Genomic DNA, 23027 nt, shown 5'->3' with positions numbered 1-23027 from the left:
TCTTACTCTGAAAATACTTGAAAGCATTTAGAGTTTTAGCCTCTGTGCAGACTAACTTTCCAAACTCCTTTGGTCTGACTTATTACAGCTTTACATCGAACTTGTCAGTGTTTATGCTCTTTCCAGTCTCTTTTGCTTAGATCTGCTTTCCATTTATTGAAAGAGGTCTTCTTGGCTTTAATAACCTCTTTAACATTACCATGGTGGTAGCTGTCTCGGCTTCTTTCAACCTTTTCTAATGCATGGAATACACTTTGATACGTGCTTCCAAGAAAGGAATATTTAACCAGTATCCATACCGCATGAAAACTTAACCTTTGCAGACTTTTCCCTATCAAATGTGAAATATCCATCCATAAAATTCTACAGTGCATATTAGGATTTATTTACCGCCTTTTTGAAAGAATTCATCCAAGGCAGTGTACAGTGAGAATAGATCAAACATGAGTAGGAGGCAATTAGAGCAGTAAAAATATTCGAACAATACAAAGTATGGCATGGAATATTGATTCCTCCGGGATTTTTATCCTGCTCAACTCCATGCTATCATTATAGCACTACCACTCCACCAATTTGAACCACCCTATCAATTTCAGTATAATTTGTATCCTGACATCACTGTGCCCCACTGGCCATCTTTCTTGCTCTGGGTCTCAGATCCCTATTAATGCCTGTCTCTTCTTTTAGTTGCATTTTTGCTAACGCTTCTTTTTTATTTTTTTAAGGGTTCTTGCATGTACACAGAGACCATTCAAATATTTGTATTGAAAACTTGGTTAGCAGCTGAAAGGGATAAATTTGGAATTATTTATCCGTCTGCTCTTTTCAAAACGTACCCGCCTTTACTATAGCCTCTCAATAGGATATTCTAACTTCCCAGTTATGTTAGTATCCTCTGAAGATACTTCCTGCCAATTCCTCTTGAGTTCATAAAAGGGAAGATCACAAAAGTTCAAATAAGTTGTGATTTTCAATCGGTCATCATGATTGTACTCACTGCTGTTTCTAAACTAACCTGCTAAACTGTTTCAGTGAAATTAAACTAGTTTTGGCATAAAAACTCCTTTCTCCAGGTCATTTCAGAGTCGAGGATATCCATAAACCAGTGGTTCCCAAATCTGTCCTGGGGACCCCCCCCCAACAGTTGTTAGGATATCTGCAACAAATATTTATGAAGTAGATCTGCATCCTGCCCCCTTTACATACAAATTTCTCTCATACATATTCATCGTGGGTATCCTGAAAACCAGATTGACTAGGAAGTCATCAGAACAGAGTTGGGAAACACTGCTTTAAACTTAGTTTGGATTTAAAAATCACTATCCTTGAAAACAGCACTAATGCAATATATCAGCGGTACATTTTAATGTGTGTCAAATCTGAATATATCCTAACAGTATGTTGCAGTATTTTCTGTACCATGCCACGCTTGGGAAAAAAAGTATATTTTAAGTAAAACAAACGGCAAAGATATTCTTGAACTCTAAGCTAAATGTAAACAGGATTTCTACCAACCAGAACAGCCAGCGCCATGAGGATCAGCACTGGAATCTGTAGCAACATAGGTATTTCGTTTAAGAGTCCTCTGATGAATTCCCCCATTCCTCGTCCCACGTGCTTCAGTGGCTCCGTTACAAAATGAGTGTAAGTGAGAACCAATGCCTAAAACAAAACAAAAAAAATTACATGAGTAGCAGCACAGATTTTCCAGATTAAAACGTGAACTCACAAATTGCTTGCTTAGGTATTAAGTACATGCCTTTGTCGGGGGAACCAGAAGAATAGGGTTAACTAACAGAGTCTTGTAGTATTGTTCACAAGGGTCATCATCTTGAAATGTCCAAGATGCTTTCAACCATCCTACAGTAAAAAGATAGTAGTTAAAAAAAAGAAACTACAAAAAAGGATCCTCAAACTAACAGTACACTGTACATTAAAGGACTTGTAAGACTCCAAATGTAACTATACAATTGATTTAAAAAATAAACCTAAATAAAAGGGAAAACATGAATCATGAATAGGTGTGTGAACATTTCATAAAGCTTTTTTTTTCTTCTTTGCCATTAATTAATAGTCATCTAATTTTATTTCCAAAGTAACTTCCAAAATGCTCAGACATCACTCTGACTTTTAGAGTTCTGCTAATTTAAACCCTTCCCTTAAAGAAAAATAGGGATTCTGAGTTCACATGGTGATCAACTGTTAAATGAACATCTCACAATAACTCACCGTAACTCCCAATGTTCTTACATTTCTGCCCCCCCCCCCCAAAAAAAAAAAAGAAGAAAAGAAGAGCCAGACCAGACCAATCTGGATCTTGGGCAAATTCAGAAATTTGCCGGGATGACTTCCAAGACAAAGACGCTGGCTAGAGAAAAATCCAAGATGGCACTTTCTCCTCATCTCTTAACGTGAAGAAATGATAAAAGGAGTTGGGAACCACTGCTGTTGGATAAAATGTCCAAATCTATCGCAAATGGTTGAAGATAGGTTTTTCCAAAATTCAGTCCTCCTTGGAGCTGAATGAAAAAGTTGAGATATTTATTCATCCAGATTTCAGAGGAACAGCACTAATCCCATAGCAAAACAATAGGACAGATAACATGGTCACGTAGTTTTCAAAATGACTATTTTATTAAAAAATGTAAAGCTCTAGGGACCAGATCTAGAATAAGCAATATGAGAATAACTGGGAATACCATAATAGTAAGAAATAAGCTGAAAATGATTGGCAGGAAATATATTCCTTTAGAACCTGACCTTCCAAATGGGAAAACATACCAAATCAAGAGAGTACACCAGCCCAGCATGTTAACAAGACTGTCAAACTTAGGTCAGTGATTACTAAAAATTTCAACTCTGCCTAGGTGGTGCACTTTTTGACATCATACTGAAAAACCAGAATTGTTTTATCAAGGCTATAGTTTATTTCTATTCTTGGACTTTTCAGTAAAGGTGATGATAGACAGATGGGAAATTAGAGCATATTACAGAGAAGGATCCTTTTACTAAGGTGCGCTGAAAATGGCTTGCGGTAGTGTAGGCATGTGTTTTGGGCATGTACAGAATCATTTTTCAGCGCACCTGCAAAAAAAAAGTGCCTTTTTATAAATTTTTACTGAAAATGGACGTGCGGCAAAATGAAAACTGCCACACGTACATTTTGGGTCTGAGATCTTACCACCAGCCATTGACCTAGCGGTAAAGTCTCACGCGGTAACCAGGCAGTAATGATCTACGCGCATCAAATGCTACTTGACGCGCATCCGATATGCGCATCTGAAAATAATTACTTTTTGGCCGCATGTATTGGACACGCGCCAAAAATGAAATTACCACAACAGAAATACAGTTGCCGGGTGGTAACTCCATTTTGGTGCACGTTGGGCACTCGTAGACGCTTACGTGGCTTAGTAAAAGGGCCCCAGAGTTCTTTAACAAAGGTATTAAGTTTCAGACAGAATACCCAGCCAAAATATGATTCAACAAGACATAAGCTGAAATTAGAGCTTATGTGCTAATTGTGACCATCTCTGGGAAAACATGATAAACAGAACATGAGGTTTCAATTAATTTTGTGTGGAAAAAAAAAAAGCTACAGAAGTTCAAATGTGACTGCTTTTGGATCTATGTCATGAATCACCAGTCTCAACATTTTGGATCCATGACTTCCAGACTAGTCGAGACACTTGAGCTAATGCTCTCCTGTCAATAATTGGAGACTGAGAACTAATGACTTGTGACATCACCACTTGTGTATCTTGTGCAGCCAGTGGTCACTCAGTATTTATCACAGAGCAGTAAATAAGTAAAAGCAACTGCCCAAAAACACTAAGGTTAACCAGATAATAAAAACATACCTTGAACTATTTATATAGATCTCTCCCCACCCTAAAAAAAAACAAACAAAAAAAAATACTAAGCAGTCAGAAAAGAACACATTTCTGCTAGAGGGACGGTTTTCGGTGGGGGTCTGGGACTCGAAGGGTGGGTTCTGGACTGGTTTGGAGGGACTCGAGGAAAGAAAATTTGCAAGACCTAATTTCTCCTTCCTTATCCTTCCAGATCAGTCCAGAAGACTAGGGTGTATCAAAACAGTGATCTAAGCAGGGAAGCCACAAGCCCTGAAACCATGCTGCATCCTCTTGAGCCTAAATAATCACTGCATTTTTTTGTGCATCGTTATAAGCTTGTGATTTTGATGCGATTCTTATAACCCGCCAACTTTCAACTAGTGGTTCAAAGCAGGATACAAAACTAATAAGTGAAAAAACAAAAATGAATAAATGAAAAAAAAAATTTTTTTTTGAATAAAACAAAATTAACTACAGAATTTCTGAAACAAACAAGTTTTCATATGTTTACAAAAACTTAAATATGTTGCTGATATTCTAAGAGAAATGAGTAAAGAATACCAAAACTTAACCGCTTGATAAGGAAAAGAAAGTTCTAATGGCAACTTATATTTAACAGTACAAAATATCAATCCTGAGTTATCCTATTTCAAAAGGGTTTATTAAAAAGATATATCTTTAAAAATATTTAAACCCACATTCCTAAACATAATCTACTTTTATATTGTAAATATTATATAAGAGACATCATGTCTTAGCCTAATGGACTAGCTTTCAGCAGCAAATCAGACATTCGTTACACATGGCACTGTAATGGTATCAGTTTATTACTGAAATATGTAGCATGATATTTTGCTGGATTATATATACACCAATATATTTGTGCAGCTTTTATATATTTGACACTGCAGCAAAATTGGCTTTCATTCCAAAAGCCCTCTTCCCTCTCCCTTTGGGGAACATTTAAAAGACATTTAAGAGACAAAAGGGTACTGTGCTTCAAAGAGAAATAAAACTCTCTCTGCCCTCCCACCTAAAAAGACTGAACAAAAGCATGACTAAGGTGGATACTTGAAGAATCACATAGACATCTCCACCAGCAGACAGTCTGGAGAAGGCATAACTCCAGCTATTGATAAAGACTTCAGAGGGGAAACCATAAACATGATATTTGATTGTCAAAGGTATACCTGCCCCTCCCATCAGCTTTCAGACATGTGCAGAAAGGAAGGACTTGTAATGTGTATCTGCTCCAGAGACTGAGCAGGAAGCCTTTTCACATCAAAAGACCATTTGTCAGCAAGATCCAGACAGCAAGTCTTGTGATGTCATAAGACATGAGACCAAGATACCATAATGCCTTGCAAGTTAGCAAACCAGGAAGCAGGTGCTGGGACTCTGTGATCATATCCTCCTGCAGCTTGCAAGATATAAAAGCAAAAGCTGTTTCCCCAAGATTCAGATTCTCTTCAACTGCAAGCAACTCAGATCCACTCACTGCAGAAGCTCTCCTGTCCTGCAAACATGTGCTTACCTAATGCTGTTCATACTGTGTAACAAGGACTTGTAAGTAACATAACTTTTGATCTAGACATGCTACCTTGCCTTACTTAAGCACAGATTATCTGTAAAGATCTCTTAAAACCTACCTCTAATTTGCAATTGTATATTAAATCAACCTTTTTGAAGATAAAAATACGGTCTCTTTGTGTTCTGAGTATATGGTATCTTTTATATATACTTAATTTATTTAATTTATTGCAATTATCACCTTTGGTGATTGGTGGAGAAATTAATATCCTAAAACTTATAAATACAGCACCTGCTCTTAAATTATAAACAGTAGCGAGTGCTCTAGAGCTCTTTCCCCCAAGTAGATCATTTCTTGTAACAGCACCATCCTACCTGCCTGCCCAATACTAGAAATTGTTCCAAAGAAACTCATATCAATCAAATTTGGAAGTCATTTATCTTGCATTGGTAAACATATCACGCCGGTGTCCAGTAGTGCTTCTTCAAATAATGTCTGTCCCAAGATCGGCACAGGCAAGTGCAAAAAAGTGCAGACAAGCCAGCTTAAAAAATATTCTGACCTTTACTGGAAGTCAATGCAATTGAACCAGGCAAGGAGTCACATGATCATTTTTTAAAATTAAACTAAAAATCAATCTGGCTGTGGTATTCTGCATAACCTGTAAACGGGCCAGCAAGGTAGACAAAGCAAAATACAAGTTATTGCAGTACTCTAAATGGGACAGAATCAGGGACTGTACAATATTGCAAAATGTTCTACAAAAAAGTAGATTTCAACAGGTGAAATTTGAAGACTACTGATTTTGTCACTGAATTAACTTGCGGGACCAACGATAGAGTGGTATTCAAGTAAACCCCAATATTTTTGAAAATTGTTCAATAGAGAGACAAGCAATGTTATTCTAGAAACTGGAAGTGTGTCAACTCAGCTAAGCCATAATAAATTTGGCTAGTCTTTGATACGTTTAAAGCCATAAGCAGTTCTTAATGTTTCACGTGGCTGCCTTGCAAAATCTCCTAAGGCAGAATCAAGGCTAACTGACTCTGGGCAGAAATCACTTTCAAGGCTTTTGGAACTGAATGCCTCTTGAAGATGTTGGCAGAAATAATAGTCTCTTAATCCACCTTGCTCCTATTGCCTTTGACGCCAGCCCTCCTTTTGTGATTCCCCCAAACAATACAAATAACCTGTCAGTTCTCCTGAATTCTTCTGTTCTCTTAACATAAGTATGCAACGTGTGATCTACATCCAAGGAACAAATGGAACCATCATCCTCTTTCCTGACATCATCCAACACCGGTAAAGAACTGGACTGTGATGTGAAAAGATGAAAAAAAAAAACATAGGAAGAAATGAAGGAACTGGCCTAATTACTACTTTCGCCCTAGAAAACACTAGAAAAAAAGTTCCAACATTGATACTGCTAGCAGCTCAGAAATTCTCCTAGCTTAACTAAAAAGAAATCTTTAGTGTAACATCTTTTAAGGCAGCATAATTACAAGGTTCAAAAAGCTGCTGTATCAAGGCTGAAAGGACTAAATTTAAATCCTGTGGGAGAACAATTAGCCATCAAGAAGGATTCAAGAGTTTGACTGCCTTTAGGAAATGCAAAACATCCTGATGAGTACTTGCTCTTGCTTCTTTTAGGGTTTTAGTTTGAGCCAATTTTGAACCTTCAAAATTCTCCACTCTCTCTCTCTAACTCTAGTAGTATAACCTTTTTCTTATTCACCTGTGCCCTTTCAAGAACCAAGCCGTAAGACAAAATGGCGACATGTCCTGCATCCTGACTGGACCCTGTACTAAGATTCCTTCCTTGTCCAACAGAATAGATCCTCGACATGAAGACTCAACAGATCTCCGTACAATGGCCTCCTTGGCCAATCTGGAGCTATTACCACAACCAGCCCTTGATGCTTCTTGATCCTTTGAATGACTTGGCCCAGGAGCGGCCATGGCAGAAAGACATACAACAGATTGATCAAGGCTGAACCTAGGGGGTCTATGCCTACAGACAGCCTCTTCTTTCTTTGCATGGAAAAATTTGGGAACATTTGCATTGTGAGTTGTTGCTATTAAATCCCAAATATTGAAGAATTCCACTACTTGACTGGTGACTTACAATTTCTTCTTAAAACTTCACATGAATGAGTCAATCATCCAAACAGAAATGCACTAAATTACCTTCCTTTCGCATGACAGCCTCAACTACTGTCGTTACCTTGGAGAAAGTTCTGGGCACTGTAGCTAGACCAAAAGGAAGAATGGCAAACTGGAAATGCTAATGAGTCTAGTAACGTGTAGCTAAGCCTCCCTAAGTTTTAGAGAGGTTAAAAATTCTCCAGACCATCACACTATTGACTTCAAAGTTTTCATCCAAAAATGATGCACTTTGAGGAATTCACCCACTCTTTAGGTCCAAAATTGGAAGAAAAGCCCTTCCTTTTTTGGAATAGCAAAATAGATAAGAGTAACTGCCCGTTTTTTCCCTCCCCTGGAAGAAGAGAGACTATAGCCTTTAATTGTAGCAATCTGACTAGCGTTTCTTTGACAGCCCTCGCTTGCAGAAGAGAATGGCATGGAGATTCCAGAAAAGCACTGGATAAAAAATGGGCAAATTCTAGGATGTAACTGTCCCAAATGTTCAAGAGCCCATTACAGTTATCTGGGCCCACCTCTGATATAACAACTGAACCTCCAAACCTTCACTGTGGATTCATGAAGGCTCCGGAAATAGCTGAAGTGGTATCTTGACCCCTTCTATGACCCACTTGAAAGGGCTGACCTCTGAATGACATACTATGCTGTGTACCACTAATTATTCCTAGCTTAAATCTTCCAGAATCTCTGATGTGACCTCTCTCAAAAAACTCTAGCAAAAGATTTTGCTCTACCTTCTAGAAGCCAAGGTATCAAGACTCCAAGGTCTTAACAAGCTTTTCCAGATCTTTTGCAAATAATTTACCTCAAAACAGAAACTTCCTGAGAAGATATCTGTGGATCAATGTTTAAGCCACAAAAATCTGCAAGCAGTTACAAAGGCATAGTCTTAGCTGAAGCCTTAATAAGATCATACAAGTTATCCATAGGAAGAGACAGCCTTTCCTTTTCCTCCAAGAAAATAAAATAGAGCTTGGACATGGACTGCTCTATTCGAAAATCCTACACCCAATGTCTCCCATTCTGCAGAAATTAAGTCTTTTATAGCCTGGAATACAGGAAATGCTCATGAGGGCTTCCTAATTCCTTCCAGTAGAGGATCATCCACCTTAGCACTAGTTAAGAGATCAGCAATCTTTGACATCGACACAACTTGAGAGCTGACAACTCTTCACATTTAAAAGTCACACAATGGAAGGATCATCTCCTGGAGGCACCTCTTCTGCAGACAAGAATATCTCTTGCTCAAGATCCAACCTCTGGTCCAAAGAGTTCTGGTCTTGTTCTCCTGAATCAGCAGAACAAAAAGAAAGCTGCATCTAATTCATCCTCTCCTGAAATTCTGGGGCATTCAGAAACAAAAAATTATTTCTCACCTGATAAAGTTTCTTTCCTTTAGTCGCAGTAGATGAATCCAGAGGTTTGTGGGTTGCGACCATCTATCACAAGTCTCTGGATTCATCTGCTGCTGATGCTAAGGAACACCACATTGGAACCCAGAGGTTCCTTGGATACTCTTCCAAATAGGTGCCTGCACTGAAACCCTTCCTTATATAGTAGGCATTGTGCAAAAGCACCACAAATTAAAGAAAAAAACCCAAGCAAAGAATCAGGGCTATGATGAATAGGATTCTGAACCAGGCGCAAAGCCAGACCTCAAATGTAGGGTGTGCCAGAGCACAAGGTGTGTGTGTGTGGGGGGGGGGGGGGGGGCACAAATTTTGCCTTACTACCATTCTTTGTCCCCCTGGTGGGGCCCCCCACATTCTTGAGCTGGTGAGGGTCTCCAACCCTGCCAGAAGTGCTCCTTCCACCTGTGACCGCTGCCACCTCCGTGCTGGGCCTTCCCCCCAGCGTATACTCAGTTTCCGCAAAACCAAGCCTACGTGGGAGAGCCCCACCTCCTGCACATGCTCAGTTTCACAAAAACTGAGAATGTGTGGTGGGGGAGGGGCCCCGGTGCAGCAGCAGCTGTGGTTGCAAGTGGAGGAACACTTCCACTACTGAGGCATGGCGGCCTGAACACAAAATGCCCTCACCATGACTACAACCCTGCTCTGAACTGAAGCTTCCACATACATTGTATTATGTTCTCTGGTATTTGAATTCCAGTGTTGTTAAATGTGCACATATTTATGCTGTTTCACGGTAGTTCTATTATTAGGTTTTAATTTACTGTTTTCAAGTTTACCTCATTTATTGTATTTATGTTTATTCTTGGTTATTTTATTATTGTTATGCTGTTAACAAAATTATAAGTTTTATGTTAAACTGTACCCAATGTATACTGCCTTGGGTGAATCTCTTCATAATAAATCTCAATAAATAAATAAATGTCATCAAAGGCAGTAATCAGGTCTCCACTGGTTGACAGTATTTATTTTATTGCATTTGTATCCCACATTTTCCCACCTATTTGCGGGCTCAGTGTGGCTTACAATACATTGTGTATTGATGGAAGTACAATTTGTTACAGCTCGATTATGGTTACATTGTGAGGCATTGAGTTTAAAACAGAGTCTACGTATCGTTAAGGGGAATAGAACAATGGAACAGAACAATGGAACAAAGGAAGAACAACGGATACTGATAGGACTATAGAACAATAGCGTGAAAACGTTCGGGTATAGCATTTTTACCTGTAGATTAAGGTTTAAGTGTGTTAAAATTACAGGGGATGAGAGTACAGATGAGAATGTATTGATGTATTACTAACAGTGTGCGTGGACTTCATGTGTTTTGATCCTTTCGATAGATTTTTTCGAAGAGATGAGTCTTCAATAGTTTGCGGAAGTCGGTCAGCTCGTAGGTCGCCTTCAGGTTACGTGGAAGTTTGTTCCAGAATTGCGTGCTCATATAAGAAAAGGTTGATGCGTGCAGCACTTTGTATTTTATGCCTTTGCAATTAGGGAAGTGGAGGTTAAGGAAAGTTCGGGATGATCTTTTAGCGTTTCTGGGTGGTAGGTCTATTAAGTCAGACATGTAGGCTGGGGCTTCACCGTGAATGATTTTGTGGACTAGTGTGCATACTTTAAAAGTGATGCGTTCCTTGAGTGGGAGCCAGTGTAGCTTCTCTTGTAAGGGTTTTGCGCTTTCGTATTTTGGTTTCCCGAAAATGAGTCTGGCAGCTGTGTTCTGGGCTGTTTGAAGTTTCTTCAGTATTTGCTCTTTACAACCTGCGTATAGTGAGTTGCAGTAATCCAAATGGCTAAGTACGAGTGATTGCACTAGGCTGCGGAAGACGGATCTTGGGAAGAATGGTCTTATTCTTTTCAGTTTCCACATGCTGTAAAACATCTTTTTGGTTGTGTTGTTTGCGTGATTTTCGAGTGTTAGGTGGCGGTCAATAGTGATTCCAAGGATTTTTAAAGTTTCTGAAATTGGAAGATTTAGTTTTGGTGTGTTTATAGCGGTGAATTCATTCGTGTTGTATTGGGAGGTAAGTATCAGGCACTGAGTTTTTTCTGCATTCAGTTTCAATCGAAATGCATCTGCCCAGGTGTTCATGATGTGTAAGCTTTGGTTAATTTCATTGTAGATTTCTTTAATGTCTTGTTTGAAAGGGATATATATTGTTACATCGTCAGCGTATATATATGGGTTAAGGTTATGGCTTGCTAGAAGTTTTGCCAGGGGTGTCATCATTAGGTTGAAGATAGTTGGTGAGAGGGATGATCCTTGCGGTACTCCACATTCTGGTGTCCATGCTGCAGACGTAGTTGAATTTGATGTGACCTGGTATGAGCGTAAGGTTAGGAACCTCTTGATCCAGTCTAGGACATTGCCTCCAACGCCAAAGTATTCAAGTATATGTAGTAGGATTCCGTGATCAACCATATCAAAGGCACTTGATATGTCAAATTGTAGAAGGAGTATATTGTTGCCGGTTGCAATCATTTGTTTAAATTTAGTCATTAGTGTAATTAGTACTGTTTCGGTGCTGGTTCAATCGGAATCCTGATTGGGCATCATGCAGTATTGAGAACTTGTCTAGATAGTTTGTAAGTTGTTTTGTTACCATCCCTTCGGTTATTTTGGTTATTAGTGGTATGGATGCTACTGGTCTGTAATTAGTTATTTCACTTGCACTTTTCTTTGCGTCTTTGGGTTTTGGGGTGAGTAGAATTTTTCCTTTTTCTTTTGGGAAAAGTCCGCTTTGTAGCATGGAGTTTACATGGTTCGTTAGGTCTGTTATGAATTGTTGAGGGGCTGATTTCATGAGGTTGTTTGGGCATATGTCTAGTTTGCAGTAGGATTTGGCGAATCTTTTGAGTGTTTCAGAGATGAGGTCTTCTGATAGTAGTTCGAATTCGGTCCAGGTTCTGTCTGCTGGGTATATTCCGTCTTCTAGGTCTAGACAGTCTAGGAGTGTGGCGTATTCAGTAGGGCTGGCGGGTATTTTAAGTCATAGTTGTATAATTTTCTCTGAAGTAGTTTGCAAGGTTGTCAACACTTGGTATGTCTTTGTTGTTGTTTGTAACTGGTGTGGTGTCTAGCAATTTGTTCACAAGGTAGAAGAGTTGTGTGTCTTTGTAGTTTGATCCAATCATTGTCTTGTAGTGTAGTCTTTTAGTCTGTTTTATGGTGTATTTGTATTTCCTCCGAAGTAGTTTCCAGGCACTTAGTGTTTGTTCTTCCTTCTTTTTGTTCCATGCGCGTTCTAGTTTCCTGACTTGTGTTTTGAGTTTTTTCAGCTCTTCGGTGAACCATAGATTTGATTTTTTCCTATGTGATGTTCTGGTTTGGATAGGGGCGATTTTGTCTAATGTTATTTTACATATATCGTCCCATTCTTGGAGGAATTGGATGGTGTCGATTTGTTGACCATTCATTTTGGTAGATCTGCTGCCAGAATATTGTGGGGTCTATTTTTCCTCTCGTGGTGTATGTTGTTGTTCGCTCATGTTTGTTGATTGCGCTTCTGTGTATTTTTCGCCAGTGAAGGGAGACATGTGCTTTATGGTGGTCTGACCACAGTGTGGGTGTCCATCTTGTGTCAGTGAATAGGATAGTTGAGTCTGGGTCAAATTTGTGTGTAATGTCTAGTGTGTGTCCTTTTATGTGAGTTGGTTGAGTGTTAGGTGCATGTAGATCCCAAAGTTTTAGAAATTCTTTGCATTCTCGTGTTCCTGTTGAGGTGTCGTCTTCAAGGTGTAGGTTGATATCTCCTATTATGAGGATGTTTGAGGCGAAGTCCATAAGTTGTGTTTGGGCGTCTTGCCACTTTCCTGGTGGCCTGTAGAATAGAATAGCGTTGAGGTGTTCTAGTAGGTTTGGATGATTAATTCTTGTCGAGGCGATTTCAAGTTGTGGTGAGGTGGATTCACCAGTGGCTGCAATGGTGAACTCGGATTTGTAAATGATAGCTATTCCGCCACCTTTTTCCATATCTTGTCCAGTGGGTGATTTTGTATTCTGGTGGGCATGTCTCTAAAATGGCGGGGTCTGTAGGGTTGTGGAACCAGGTTTCTGTGATGAATAGGAGGTCTAAATTATCTGTGGTAATCCAGTCTAGTATATCTATTGAATTGCTTACTGCTGATCTTGCATTAATGTATCCTATTTGGATTGAGCGGTATGGTTCTGTGGGGGGATTCGATGTGTTTATTTTTATTAGTTGTCTGTTTCCTCGTTGGTTGAATTTGTTGTTGTTGTTGTTTTTTTTCTCTTTTTGTTGGTTGTTTTCATATATGGAGTTTTTTCCTTTTGGTTGGTTATTGTGCCTTTGGTCTGGTAAGTTATTGATAGGTTGTACACAGAGTTGGTGTATTGTGGTTGGGTTGTTATGGGTGTTTTTTAGGGTAGATCATAAACCCAAGCACCTGGACTGGTCTGAAGAGATAAGGAATTAAAACTCTCACAAAAAGAGAACACTGCTCAATCTGCCAACAATCCTATATAATAATTTGCACCTCCAATGTTCCATCGCTGTCTGGCTGCCTGGGTTCGTAACAACAAATGACATCAGCCAGCCTCCAGCATTCCGTTCCCCCTCACTGCCCCGCCCTCGCATCAAAACATAACGTCAGAGGGCAGAACAGTGAGAGGGAAGGGAACGCTGGAGGCAAGCTGAACTGACGTTAGGGGATGTTACGAAAACAGACAGGCAGACAGCGATGGAACCCCGAAGTACAATTTAGGCAGCAGGGTGGCGGGAAGCGGGCGAACACACTAAGCAGTGGTGCAAGACTGAGATGCGAAGGACAGCAGCCTATAACGCTACATTCCCCCTCACTGTCCCGCACTCGCAAAAAGACGTTATAACGTCAGAGGGCGGAACAGTGAGAGGGAAAGGAAAGCTGGAGGAATGCTGAGCTGACGTTGGGCAGACACGGAACCGCAAGGTACCCAGCGGACGACACAGCACATAAATTTATATACAACAGAAAAAACAGGATAATATCTAAAAAAGAAAAGGATACAAAAACACACAGACAGTGCAATCACTGTCACACACTCTCTCTCACACAGACACACACAGAGTCTGTCTGTGTCTCACTATCACACACACACACACAGGCGAATTGCAGGATATGGATGGCATGGGAGGCAAGGGGAGGGGAGAACATAGGAGAATCGGTGCACATCATGTAGAGGCCACAATCGCTGGAGACGGAGGGAAGGGGAGAGAACGGCATAGGAGAATCGCTTCACATGGATTGCATCGGAGAGGATGAGAGAATAGGGAAGAATTGCAGCACATGGAGGGGAAGGCAGGGCACAGAGGAGAAGCAGAGGCACAGTCCAAAATACTGTAGCTCACAAACAACAATCAGAAACACATTCCAACGTAGTGAACATCACATGACTAGAAAAAGAGCACTAACTGCTGAGGAGCAGGCTGAAGTTAAAAGAAAAAGAGCCGAAGCACAACGAAAAAGGCGTGCAGCTCTGAGTGAAGACGAAAAGGCACATGAAAGTCAAAAAGCCACTGCAAGAAAAGGTCCAGGATACAAAAGATGACTGATGAGGAAAGTGCAAGTAACCGACAAAGAAACACTGATTCATAAAGGCACAGAATTGCTGAAATGAAGGACAGAGACAAGCACACAGAACAAGGCACACTGCTATACAACGCAAAAGATTTGGAAAACTGACAGAAGAAGAAAGAGCAACAAATAGAAAAAGGAGAACATATTTAGAACATGACAGAATTAAACAAATGACAGAGAAACAGAGACAAACAACAAGACAAAGACGAAAAGATTTAGGGCGGAAAAGACTTGCAGAAATGACAGACAAGCAACGAAGAACGACAACACAAAATATAACAGATTTCAAATGCAAAACAAATAGAAATCTGAAACAAAAGAAAAACCCCTGTGACACTGCACAAAATAAAGCAAGAAGAACGGATACAGTGACAGCACAGTGCAGAACTCTAACCACAGGAACTGCAATAAGACTGTATCAATGAAAAAGAAACTCAATACTATAGTTGTGGTCCAATGAACGCAGCCTGTATATTTTGCAATGCCAAACATTTTCACAATAAAACACCTTCTGACAACCTATTTACGCAATGTTGTAGTAAGGGCAAAGTACAACTTTCAGGAATTAGGTACAATGAATTAAAACAACACCTTCTCTCCGGGGAACATGAATATTCAAAGAATTTTGTACAAAACATTAATAGTTCCTTAACGTTTGCCTCCATGGGAGCTAACATTGCACCACCACCCGGATATGGCCCTTGTTGTTTTCGAATTAATAGTACTGTTTACCATAGAACAGCAGCACTACAACCTCAAAATGACAATGAAAGACAATTTGCTCAATTATATATTCTTGATCCTGATGAAGCAGCCGTTCAGAGACTACGAATCTCAACAAATGCACACATCAACCATACATTAATAAGACAATTAAGCGATTTTATGGCACGGGAAAATCCAATCCATCTGCAGATGCGTGCAAGATGTTGTATGAAGTAGAAAATGAATGCATATGTGAAGCACAACGAAGAAGAATAGAACCTCCAACAGTTTCAATGGCAATTGTTCAAGATCGCAAAAATGATTCAAGAAGATACAATGCCCCTAGAGCCAATGAGGTGGCTTTCATTTTTCAAAGTACAGATGGGGAACCTTCCTTACATAGAGATCTGATAATACATTGCCGAAACAAGCCAAATGAAGAAAACAAAACTGAGATAATCAGTGTGTTGGACCACAATCTACAACCAATGGTAAATTCATTACTCTTTCCATATGGAGATCAGAGCTGGGGGATACATATTCCTTTGTCTAAACAACCAAAATGTATAATGCACCTCTATCGCAAATCAAACAACCCAAGACTAAGAGTTACACAAATGCAGTACTATGGGTACCGTCTGGCAATAAGAGACAAATTCAATTCTTTTTCTTAGTGCAGGAAAACTAACACAACAATATTGTGTGGATGCATATATTAAAACAGAGGCAAACAGACAATTATATTCGACAAAATCAAAAACTGTTAAGAGTTGAAAATACTCTGGGTTAATGGACCCACCTGGCCAGGCATTTATTTTACCATCATCTTTTGCTGGCAGCCCAAGAAATATGCATCAAAATTTTCAGGATGCAATGGCAATAGTTCGCAAATATGGCAAGCCAGATCTGTTCATTACTATGACCTGCAACCCAAGATGGGAAGAAATTACTCAAAATCTAGAAAAAAGGTCAGGCACCAGAATTTCGACCTGACTTATTGGTAAGGGTGTTTCATTTAAAACTAAAAGAGTTACTACACGATATATGCAAAAAGCATATACTTGGTGTCCCTCTTGCAAAAATTCATGTCATTGAATTTCAAAAGTGTGGTTTACCTCACGCTCATATATTAATTATCATGAAAGAGGAAGGAACACAAGCCAAAAAGAAAGGAAATAATTGACAAAATCGTATGTGCTGAAATTCCTGAAATAAACAACTTTCCACGTCTCCATGCAACAGTTGCTAAACATATGATACATGGCCCATGCAGTGACCATAACTTAAATTATCCCTGCATGCTTTATGGGAAGTGCTCTACACAGTTTCCAAAACCATTCCAAAATGAAACCATTGAGAACTGTGACGGATATCCTAAATAGAGCAGAAGGAATAACGGCATTGGTACACTCTTAAATGGAAAATTCATTGGGTAGTCCCTTATAACCCTTACTTACTTTTAAAGTACAATTCCCATATAAATGTGGAAATATGTGCATCTATTAAAAGTGTCAAGTACATCTTTAAAAATGTCTATAAAGGACACGATTGTGCCAATGTGTTTATTACAGAGCACCAAACTTTACAACATGATGAAATTAAAACATTTACTGACTCTAGATATGTTAGTGCTCCTGAAGCTGCATGGCGATTAAACAGTTTTGAAATGCATCACCAATCACATACTATCCAGAGATTGGAAGTACACTTACCAGATCAACAAAGCATTGTTTTTCACCCTAACGAAGTTGAGACTGAAGTACAAAGAGCCAGAAACCAGGGACACCACTTTAACAGCGTGGTTTAAACTTAATGCAGAAGACAATCCTCCAAAGACCATTTTGTATGTAGATATTCCTATGTACTATACTTAGAACGAAAGTGGAAATGTAGAAAAGCAGGACATGACAAAAAACAATTGGGAGAATGTATGCAGTTCATTTTTCAGCGGACCCTGAGCGTTACTGTTTAAGCCTAATTCTAGTCCTTTGAAGACTTAAAAACAGTTGCAAGTGTTCTTTATAATACATTTCAAGATGCAGCCAAGAAAATGGGGCTCATCGACGATGAAGCTCTGTGGGAGAACACCTTAGACGATGCACTCACATCAGACACCTTTTTGCATACATTTGTGTTTTTGCTGTACCATCAAATGCTTTCCAAATTTTCCAAAAATACAAACTTAATATGACAATATTTTCAACACATCCATGGTTGCAAAGGTGATTGCTCGATTTGTGAACAATTGTGCCTTCAGAAAATTCAAGCCGTGCTGACTACACACGGCAAAAAACTTGAACACTTGGTTTACCAATAGTCATCCACAGAATAGAAGATCCTAAACTTGCCTTCAATGTTGGAGATGAAAAGCAGAAAGCTGAATAAATGGTAGAAAAACTAAATACTGAGCAAAGGGAAGCATTTCATACTATACTTTCTGCCTGCAATACAAAAAACATAACCCACACATGCTTCTTCCTAGACAGTCCTGCTGGAAGACATCATGAACAATCAGAAACCATTTGGCGGGAAAGTTCTTCTCCTTAGTGGAGATTTTCGATAAACTCTACCAGTGGTACCACACGGTGATCAAGCTCACATTATTGAAGCCAGCATTAAGTTAAATAAACTATGGAAAAAAATTGAAATACTAAAATTAAACAACAATGTCCGCTCTGTAGACCCAGATTACAACAACTGGTTTATTACTTTAGCAGACGGAAATCTTCCATGTCCAGATGGTTTCAAAGATATTATCGAAATCCCACAGAAGCACATTTGTGACAGCAATATAATTAATGCCATTTTTGGAGAAAAAATTACCGCAGATACTGTTTACAACTTTGCTAAAAAGGTTATTCTTTGCCCAAAAAATGCACGTTGACAAGATAAATGAGGCTGTTCTAAATATTTTAGAAGGTGAGACAATTACTTATATAAGTTCGGACTCCATTCATGACTCCAATGATGAGGCACATCAGTTATATCCTATAGAATTCCTTCATGAACAAACTCCAACTGGCATGCCTTGCCATAAACTGCATTTAAAAATTGGAGCCATAATTATCCTACTCAGGAATTTAAATACCAAGCGAGGTTTATGTACCTAACCTCTACACCTCTACCCAGGAAATCTAGACTGCACAACTTGACATTTCGTTCTTTAGATTGTAAGCTCATTTGAGCAGGGACCGTCCTTCTTTGTTTATTTTGTACAGCGCTGCGTAACCCTAGTAGTGCTCTAGAAATGTTAAGTAGTAGTAGTATGTAATGGAACTCGCTTAATAGTTAAAGACTTGAAAACTAACCTCATTATTAGTCAAGTATTCACTGGGTCAACTTCAGGGAGTATTGTTTTTATCCCACGTATTGAACTAACACCATCTAACACTGACCTCCCATTTACATTACATTGAAAACAATTTCCTGTGAAATTGGCTTTTGCAATGACAATTAACAAGTCACAAGGACAAACATTTGAAAAAGTTGGCATTTTCCTCCCAGAACCAGTGTTTACACATGGGCAATTATATGTAGCATTTTCAAGAGTTCGAAACTCTTCTGATGCAATTGTAAAAGTCATAGATGATCCTGAACAAGGAAAGCTTTTCCCTCAATGAAACAAAGTTTTCACTAAAAATACTGTTTATAAAGAAATCTTGCAAATGTAAACGAGCATTATATTTCTAATAAAAAAATTTTAAATTTCTGCGTACTCTTTAGCTTTTTGGAAATATACTATAAATAAAAATTAACACAAAACACAAAGATTAAAAAATGAAAAAAAGAAAACAATCCACGTCATACCCCTGGACCATATTACTCATTATATTTATTTATTTATTTATTGCATTTGTATCCCACATTTTCCCACCTCTTTGCGGGTTCAGTGTGGCTTACAATAAGATATGAATAGTGGAAATACAGTTGTACAGCTTGATTATGGGTTACATTGTACAGGTTATACACCCTTCCCAATTATTCTTTATCATCACAGCACATTCTTCCTAACAGTTACCTTAAAAACATAATCGCCATTAGATGATAACCTTGCTAGCGCCCGTTTCATTGGTTTGAGAACCGGCATTTTTTACTAGTTTATTATAATACAAGTATACATCTCTCTTCCTTAATGACACACTGTTGATTACCTTATGCAAAAAAAAAGTAAACAATCTACTTATTCAAACAAAAGTATGGGTTAAATATTTGTTTTGTTTTTTAAGTTGAGTTTTGTAGTATCATACCTTTCATGCTGGCTGAAGCATTATTCTTCTGCACTTAGTGCCCAAACATATGCTATTTAAATCAGGTGAAGATGGCTTAAATAATCTAACTTGTGAGTGTCATGGAACAGATATCATCTATGGTCAGACAATTCTGCTGTATCTTGCTGCATAATCACAGAAATGATGTGCAGTTCCTCAGCATTTTCAGATCTGTGCTATGTAACCATTATAAATACCTCAAATGGTAAGTATAAGACCAAAGATACACAGTAGATATTATTAGATTGCTCTTCACATTTCTGAAGAGATCTAAACAGAGCAGTGTATTCAGTGTATAACAGGTAGTCCATTTATTTGTTTTCTGAGAGATCACAGTCTGTGCAGAATTGCATCACTTCAGGTGAGAATTACCTTGGTTAGACAGCATTAGAAGAAATACAATGTGGATCTCACCTACAAGACTTTCACTCCAGTCCATTTTTGTTACACAGCTGCTGTCAAATTGTTCTCTTTTAGCCATGTCAGCTTGATGTTTAGCAAATGCTACCTACAAAAACCAAAAACGAAGCTTCAGAGGAGCAACCTGAAAATACAATTGTTTTAAAACATTTGCATGCTTTTACACTGGGCTTTTAAGCCATAACTTGCACATGCAGTGCTGTGGTAAGAAAGAAATCTTAATCAATAAAGTTAGATTGAGAACAGGAGATAGTATGAGGCTATCTAGCCCATTATATGGGTTGAAGCCAGTAGGCGTAGTAGGCGGAGTCACAAGTACACTCAAAGCAATAACAAAATACTACTGAAAGCAATAGTAAAAGATTATTAGAGATAATGGACTGCCTATGCGTGGTCCCATCTGTAAAAAGTCAAAAGCTGTTCCAGTTGGATAGGCAGTGCCTTAAAAGATGGACAACAAAATACTTTTTTTTTTTTTTTAACTTATTTGATAGCTTTTTGAAGTTACTTGAAAGTGTCCCATATGTAGATATGTCATGTCATGAAATCAAAACTGAATATCACTAAACTGTTTCAAAAATTATTGTAGCTGGTGGAAACAGCACTAACAATGGCTGTATTTTGTGCTCATTTTTCTGAACTGTTCTATACAATACAGTAATACATGGCCAAATTTCAGTGAGGATATCTTGCGTACTGATGGGTTCATCTTAACTGTTGTAATCTGCCATGGGGAGCCTGGTGTTATAAAGATTGGAAGTAAAATTAAATTCTCCTTTCATTGGGGCACATAGAATCACATCTTCACCTTATCTCTTTTGTACAAATGGATTATTCTGTTTTGAGCATGTTTCAGGGGACAAGTGGCTTTCATAAATCAAAACAAAAATATTTTCTTTCATTTATGTATTTACTAGTACAAAAGGCCCGTTTCTGACAGAAATGAAACAGGGACTAGCAAGGTTTTCCTCAGAGTGCGTATGTTTGACAGAGTGTGTGTGAGACAGAGAGAGAGAGAGTGAATGTGTGTGGCTGCGAGTGTGTCTGTTAGAGAGTGTGTGTGTGAGATTGAGATTGTGTGCGAGTGCGTATGTGAGCCACAGTGATTGTGAGAGTGTGTTTCACACAGATACAGTGTGTGTGAGAGAGTGTGTTTGTGTGAGACAGATAGTGTTAGAGTATGTGTGCGATACACAGACTCTCTGTGAGATCGAGAGTGTATGAGATTGAGAGAGTGTTTGACAGTGTTTGTGCCGCCGCCGCTCCTGCCCCCCTCCGTATTGGGCCCCCTGCACTCACCTGACAGCGCCTCTCACCTCTGTGTGGAAGCGGTGCAGGCAGCAGCAGAGCGATCTGCTGCTGCCTGCAGCGCTTTCACACGGAGGTGAGAGGCGCCGTCAGGTCAGTGCAGGGGACCCGGCACGGAGGGGGGAGGGAGCAGCGGACAGGAGGGTAGCTGGAAATGTCGCCCATTTTAACGGGCTTAATGGCTAGTGCGGCTTACATAGTACCATAGGGGCGTTCACCATCTCCAGAATGAACAAATACAATGTTGTATTATTGTTCGCCTGTGAAAAAGAGGATTCTTTCTCCAGAGGACAGAGAGGGATATAAGTTGAAGACAGCTTGTTCCTAAGCCCAATATGGAGATTTCTGATCTCTTCTCCTGCTTGCTCGCCGGCCCGTAGGTTTAATCGTGTCCCGTGAGGCTCCGCCCCATTTCTGAGCAATTCGCAAGCGCTGGTCCTGGTAGGTAACGTTCAGGGCAGGCAAGAGAATTCGTGCCCTTTGACCGAGGGATCAGCCCTCGCTACAGCCTGGCTCGGTGTGACGGCGACGTCATAGGGCTCGGATGTTGTCGCCCGTTTTGTTGCTGTATGAGCGCCGAACGCAGGCAAGAGAAAAATAGAAAGGGGGGTGGGGAGAGTGAGTTCTCACAGCACCGAATTTCACCTGCTCCTGCAGATAGTTGCAGTTTTTTATTTGTTTTTTTATTTTATTGCATTTGTATCCCACATTTTCCCACCTTTTTGCAGGTTCAGTGTGGCTTACAATACGTTATGAAAGCTGGAAGTACAGTTTGTTACAACTCAGTTATGGATTACATTATGAGGTGTTATGCGAGACGAAGTGTAGAGACAAAGTGTAGAGCAATAAGGTGGAATGCGGGACATGAGCATAGAGGTCAGATACATTTTCCGCCCCAAAGAATCCAGGGTTTCAGCTTCTCTGCCTGGGAGGGAGAAGACAAAGCAGTGTCAGTGAACTCCTAGATCTTTTGAGCATGGATTCTAATACCAGGGAATGATGAGGTCTGTAAACCTGGGGAACTCTGGATCCAATACATGGTATCAATCTTTTTGGGCAGGACAGGAACTGACAGAGGGAACTCCCAGTTCACCTGAACATCTTTCAGGATCCGGTGAAAACACGACAATCACAGCCTCTCTAGGAGGAAAATCATTGTCCAGGACCTCAACAAACTGGAATGGCAGCTGCCATTTTCCTGACAAAACTTGGGAAGGAAAGGCACTTCCTCTGGCAGGGAGGGGTCAGATGGGATACCATGGGGCTCATCTTCAAAGCACTTAGACTTACAAAGTTCCATAGTAACCTATGGAACGTTTCAGTTGAACGGCCGTCCGCCAGAGGAAGGAAAACAACCCCCTCCCCATGTTTGTTGAAAAACAAAACAGCTGACGTTGGATGGAGGGAGGGGGGAGCGGCGGCGATCTATGCTGTAGGGTTGAGTAGTGGGTGCGGCGATGCAATTCACTGAGTGTCATAGCCCCGCCCTCAACGTCATCACGTTGTGACGCGAGGGCGGGGCAGACACTCATGGGGAAAAATTCCGATCTATGCCACTTCGGAAGTTGCAGCTTCATTAGAACGTTGGGGTTGCGAATTATGTGCGGAAGGGGCGTGGCTGAGGGCGGGTCTATGAGTGACAGTGAATGGTGCTGACAGCCTAGCCTACCAACAGTGCAGGGCTTCAGTGTTTCCCTGCCACAGAGTGAGCTTCAGAATGTTTGAGGTGAAAATTATTTATATAGATTAGGATTTATTTACTACCTTTTGAGTGAATTCACTCAAG

At 39.8% G+C, this 23027-nt stretch overlaps 1 protein-coding gene across 3 annotated transcripts in view; it reads right to left on the bottom strand.

The window, feature by feature from the left end:
* Positions 1–23027, bottom strand: part of CLCC1 (chloride channel CLIC like 1) — a 71724-nt gene that overhangs the window by 11831 nt on the left and 36866 nt on the right. For all 3 annotated transcript variants that reach the window (XM_030207063.1, XM_030207064.1, XM_030207065.1), the window contains exons 7-9: positions 19928–20021; positions 1760–1860; positions 1516–1662 (exon numbers count right to left, since the gene is read on the bottom strand). In XM_030207063.1, coding sequence (XP_030062923.1) covers positions 1516–1662; positions 1760–1860; positions 19928–20021 — 342 coding nt within the window. The remainder of the gene's footprint in view (positions 1–1515; positions 1663–1759; positions 1861–19927; positions 20022–23027) is intronic.

Source organism: Microcaecilia unicolor, chromosome 6, assembly GCF_901765095.1.
Source record: "Microcaecilia unicolor chromosome 6, aMicUni1.1, whole genome shotgun sequence".
NCBI lineage: Eukaryota > Metazoa > Chordata > Amphibia > Gymnophiona > Siphonopidae > Microcaecilia > Microcaecilia unicolor.
This window is presented reverse-complemented; position numbering and strand designations above follow the sequence as displayed.